The sequence below is a fragment of the Leuciscus leuciscus genome (assembly GCF_965113295.1).
Source record: "Leuciscus leuciscus genome assembly, chromosome: 6".
Taxonomy (NCBI): domain Eukaryota; kingdom Metazoa; phylum Chordata; class Actinopteri; order Cypriniformes; family Leuciscidae; genus Leuciscus; species Leuciscus leuciscus.
The window spans coordinates 45465874-45471863 of NC_138730.1; the positions used below are offsets into that span (position 1 = coordinate 45465874).

Genomic DNA, 5990 nt, shown 5'->3' on the forward strand with positions numbered 1-5990 from the left:
ACGACTTAAAATGCATAGGTATAATAACAATGAGGCAATAATAATATATCAACAGCAAAAAAATAAAGTATCAAGCAAGTAATCATATGGTTTTATTGAACAATCCTGTTAAAATTCATAATGTAATATGGATAATATAGCCTAAACAATCAATTAATGTACATTATGTATTATAACAAATGCCTGGTGATTGTTGTTGTTACACTTTACAGCAGATCAAATCCTTGTTTAACTTTGGCCAAACAACATTTAATTCAAATGTCCACCACTTAATCTTTAATACTGAGCCACTTCTTAACGATAGAAATACAAGAATTGTTCAATTTCTTGAACAAGAACATGCAAACTCAGTGCAAGGGTTTAAACTTATATTTTGAAATCGCGATGATCAGTTTGCATATTTAGAAACATATTGATGTATTCTCCTGCGTTGGTTTAGGATTATAAATGATTTACGTAACAAATCTGGTGAAATGGCACATTTTAAAGCAACACTATGGAACTTTTCCTCTGCGGTCCCCCTACAGGTTGGAAGTGGAATTGTCCATTACCGCTGTCGTAAATCATTTAGCCTAACGCAGCTACTGTCGCACGCACGCCTACTGTTTATAGCTTTCCTGTAGCTCAGTGGTAAGAGCATTGCGTTAACAACGCAAGGCTGTGGGTTCGATCCCAGGGGATTGCACATACCTATGTATAAATGTATAGGATAACGCAATGTAAGTCGCTTTGGATAAAAGCGTCTGCCAAATGCATAAATGTAAATGTATCCAGCACCGGCACTGGAATGAACGATGTCCACAGACAAGGTAGAGTATGTTGCATGATTTTATGAAAGTATGATGTATTGCAACATCAGAAACAAAGAAAAACTAAATAATGACTATTGTAACGCTTGCCGTAAAGCAAGTCAAATTTGTAGTTTTCTTATGTCTCATTAGAACTACAGAAACGCGACCCGATCTGGCAATCTTACATAGTGTGGTTATAGCAGACATAGGGACGCAAAGCGGAGGTATAAGTGCCTTTCACCCTGTTACGTCTTGATGAACCACTGAAACGATTTTGGAAACATTATTTTAAGGTAAAAAATTTTACATAGTATTGCTTTAAGAATGAACATAATAAGAAACTCAAGCACATTATTGCAAACCCAAACCGCACATGCAGAAACTAAGATCGTGTGGAGCAACATTTACTGTTCTACACCTTTACGCACATGCAAATAATTAAGAACTTGAAACCCGCAGCGCACAATGCCATATTATGTTTTTAAAATGGTTTTAATATACCATGCAGCCTTAGAAACCGGTCTAATAATGGGGTTCATGGATTCTCGTCCGTTGAACGCGCTTACACTTGCGGTATTTTCCCGGTTAATCAACACAGGTCAATTGCAATCAAGGACTTTCGAATACTCAAATTTAATCAAGGAATCATGACAGCCCTTGTTATAATTTTTGTTTTGTTTTTTGCTTTGTTGACGTACAGTGTGCATAACTCACCTCCCAGATTGCATAGGATAGTGCTGGTTGTATTGAGTTTGCTGTGAGTACGCCCATGAGTTAGACGGATACAGCTGATTCTGGGGAAACAGGAAACAAACAGCACATCTGACACAGGAAGTGGCCATTTGGAAACACTGTTCAGCAGAGATACTACCCATTAACCCAAATATTTATAATATGAACTAGTGACTCATAAGGCCCCTTTCACACAGAGATTCAGGAAAATAGACGCATAATGTGTCCTGGGATCGTTTCGATTTTGGTTCATTCACACTGCCATTGATTTTCCGGAATCTGTGAGTGCGTTCACACACATCCCGTAAAGACACGTGACCGTCAGGATGTGATAACTCCTGTCAGATGTCAGTTCTGCTGAAAACTCTTCGTCATTTCTACACGAAGACGAGTCCATACTCCCCGGTAGCGTGAGTGTACTCGTTCCCCGTATGCTGTCGCACAGGTTGTAGAAAGGCCCGTGTGTCATCACTACGACACACCCCTCACGGCATTGGTCCTGGCTTTTGTTCACACAGGGCGCGTACCGGGACTGATCTCGGCAATGTTACAAGGTCCCCATCCCGGCATCAATCCGTGACGTGTTTGCGTTCACACAGGCACTCTAGCAATTTCACGGCAATTTCCCGGGATCAACGCGCTGTGTGAAAGGGGCCATACAGACATGCTGAGACCCAACACAAATCGTGCACATACATGGTGAAGACCAACAGTTCACCAAATAAACACCCATAAACCAGGTGATGTGAAGCAACTGTTTCTAGAAGGATGATTACCATTGGCTACCAACGCACTCCATGTCCATCCCATATTGGACAAGGTTCGAGACCAACTAGAGTTATAGTTATGAAGAAGACAGTTTAAAACTGCAGATTAAATCAGATCAGGAAAAACGTCATCAAGACTGTGACATTAGAGAGTGCAGCAGCAAATAGATTCCTAGTAAAGGCTAGTATAATGAGTTCAATATGTTACCAAACCTGAGCCTGATAAGATCAGGAGAATTGTTCATGTGTAACTTCAAGTTAAATTTGCACTGGGCGTAGGTTTGTAATTAATGGGGAATATTAGAGATGCATAGATACCACATTTCTCTGCCAACAGCGATTGCTCAGAATGACATCTGCCGATACCGATAGGAACAAAATCTCTCCTAACTAATGCTGTAAACTATACAGGGAACCCAGCAGAGCTCAAACTATTATATTCAACTGCTATTTATTTTCAGATATAATAATTACACTTAAAATAAAAACTGAAATGTTTGTTTACAGCTCATAAGGTAATTTTTAAAAACACTTGTCTTCGTGACAAATTCATTCAAACATACATACATAAGCTCCTCTCTAGTGTTTTTACAGCTTATTAACGGTGAACACTGGTTAACTTTACTAAGGTAAATGCAACATTAAGTGGCATACGTCTTTCCGCGATTGAAACACTGATTTAGTGATTACATGAGACATGATATACATTTCAGTTAGTTGTACTGTATCTTTTAACATTCCTTCTGATGTTCATGCATGTTTTTACATGCTATAACTTGTAGTAAAGTGGAGGAAAAGACTGACTGTGACATTACAGCGATTCGTCACTTCACATTTAAGAGTGTCAAAACGGCATTTATTGTTTGAATTTTGTGATAATATGGACAGAATTTGAAAGCTGAGACTTTGTTTCTGATCAGAACAGTAACAAAGCTCTTTGCGATTATTGTTGATTATTGAAATAAACATACATGAACATCAGAAGGTCCACATCAACCGCGGAAAGACGTCAATACACAACATTTTATAAGTTTAAGTCCACTGACTTTAATCTACTAACTCTCCTATCTGGTTTATTTGACTGACAAAATGGTGGATTTGGCATTATGATTAGTCAGATCACCTGCCAATCAAACTCTCAGCGAAGGATTGAATTGGCCCTGATCATCGGCTGCTTTTAGTAACAATAGGCCAATGGCCGATAGGGAGATACTGATTATTGGCCGATACATTAGTGCATCCCTAATATATAGCCTATATATAAAAACAAATATACATTTTATATTTTATATATTATATATATATATATATAGAGAGAGAGAGAGAGAGGATTCAAGTTCAAACATGTGCAGACCTTTAGTCTGAGACTCTTTGTATAGGGGTAACTATAACATTTACAATAAACAGTGCATCTTAATGTAAAATTTGCATGGTATTTTAGGCATGTAAAGGTCCAGTGTTTACCTCCATGGAACTTGGGAGAGGAGGACTGGGAGCGCTGAACTTCGGGCTCCCCAACTGAGGGTCCTCAGGGTGCAGATAGTCCTCCGTGTCCATGACAACAGACGTGGCAAGAATGGGCATCAGGCTTCGAGAAGAAACATGATTACGAGTCAAACCCCTGTCGTTCTTCAGCCATCTCTGAGAGAGAGAGAGAGAGAGAGATCAGTCAGAGCAATAATCATCACAAATAATCTCTGCATCCACTGCTGATTACCCGAACCCTCCAGATTTATTTGACCAGCTACTGATTTGGCGGTGATTACTAACAAGATAAAAATAACACACTACAGATAAACACATGCATACAGACCACTAGTGAAAACCACTTCTATTTTGCATTTTTCTCATTAAAATGCAAGTGTTTCCATTAAGAAATTATGTTATTATCATAACAACCGGATCTATTTTAATTGAAAAATGTACATAAACCAGATGCAAACAGATTTATATATTATAGATTTATATATATATACACACACATATACATATGAATAAACAGAATACAAGACAGATATGTTAATGGGTTAATATATTCAAAATGTGATAGAGGCCTTGTCTATGTGACAGTTTGAGGGTAATTACATTGTAAGTATGCCTCAGCTTTATTTTAACCTCTTTAAAACAACCTGTCTCACATCCACCCTTAATAAACAGATGATATAAAAATAGAAACACTTAAACACACATACGATTATCTTGAAATAATCTGTCTGAGCGTATGTCAAACTGAAAAGCATCAACCAAACAGCACTGGCCTCTCAAACACGCCACTTTAATATGATTCCCAGCTCGTATTGATTATTGTAGACTAACTTAATTGATTTATACACGAATTTATCAGCTGTCTGTGTGTTTTTCTGATTGACTCAATGGAGCGCTATTGTTTGATTCGTGCTAACATGCTAACCTGAGAGAAAACTCACTCACCGAGCGTTAATTAAACCCCCCTTTCCGCGAAACCCCTCAACAAGCACTAACGACCACTCAATCTGGGTTTTTCTCGATCGGTAAAGGTGTATTGGAGGGGTTAATCCATATTTTTCTACCCCTGTACGGTTGTTTACCTACTTCCTGGTCGACGTCGCCATCTTGTTCTTAAAGAAGGAGGACTCTTCCGCTGACGTCATCGCCGATCCACAACGCACGCGCGACGCGAGGTGAAGTTTGTGGATTAGAAAAGGAAATAACTAATTTGTTTTACTATTTCCCTCGTTTATAAATTGTATTTTAAATATATTCTAGAAGCTCTAAACCCACCCATCTAAATACGAATAAAAACTATAATTCATTAATATTACTAATACTTTAGTATATTTGGGCACTGTGAAATCATAATTAATAAACCTATGTAAAAAGTAGCTGCCTTACATTTTTAAGTAGCTAATTCACTTGTTCAATTCACATTTCAACTTAAATTACATTAAACTGAGTTGAATCTTGTATAACTTTTTTTTTTTTAAGTTGAAAACTGCTTAACTTATTTTGGTGATGTAAAGCAATGTAAAAAAAAAAAAAACATCTTATAACTTATTGATCTTATAATTATTTACATTGTAAACTGCTATCAGGACCTTTTTTTTTTGATGACAGTGGAGGCTAATACCAATTGATCATATTTTTTATTGTAGGCTAGTATTTTAGAAACTGACAAGGTTCTGGCAAGGTTATTTAGGTCTCTAAAAATGTTTCATATGTTTGCACAAAAAAAATCGTTCATGGAATTCTGAAACGTTTTAGTTGCACGTTCCTTTTTAACATTTTTTTTTTTTTTAATGTTACTAATTGTTTCAGAACGTTCCAAAGAATGTTGCCATGTTTCGTAAAACGTTCTTAGAACACATTTGGTAGCCTAACACTTTATTTTAAGGGGACGTAGTAGTTACACGTTACTAGCCTACTTAGTAATAACAGTCAATTATGCATAGGCTATAATTACAAGTAACTAAACCAAATCCTAACCGTAACTCTATAGTAAGTATAGTTAATTAATATTACTCGGTACTTCTTTGAAGTACAATGTCACCATGTCACCTTAAAATGAAGAGTAACCAACCACACATTTTTCTCACTGGCTGGTTCGCCTCATTATCGATGGGACTCTTTCTTTCAGATATGGGCGGTAATAGTTCAGAGTCCGCGGACTTTGGAATGTTTGACCTGATTTCATGTTGATTCCATCATCATTATCATCATTAGT

At 37.1% G+C, this 5990-nt stretch overlaps 1 protein-coding gene across 4 annotated transcripts in view; it reads right to left on the bottom strand.

Annotated features, from left to right (window-relative positions):
- The window catches only part of sbno2a (strawberry notch homolog 2a), a 66174-nt gene extending 61264 nt beyond the window's left edge, over positions 1 to 4910 (bottom strand). For 2 of the 4 annotated variants that reach the window (XM_082172923.1, XM_082172920.1), the window contains exons 1-3: positions 4721 to 4897; positions 3755 to 3931; positions 1506 to 1585 (exon numbers count right to left, since the gene is read on the bottom strand). In XM_082172923.1, coding sequence (XP_082029049.1) covers positions 1506 to 1585; positions 3755 to 3874 — 200 coding nt within the window. In that variant the 5' untranslated portion in view covers positions 3875 to 3931; positions 4721 to 4897. Of the gene's footprint in view, positions 1 to 1505; positions 1586 to 3754; positions 3932 to 4720 lie in introns of all 4 variants that reach the window. The other 2 variants (XM_082172921.1, XM_082172922.1) reach the window with 2 other exon arrangements.
- Positions 4911 to 5990: the final 1080 nt, after the last annotated feature.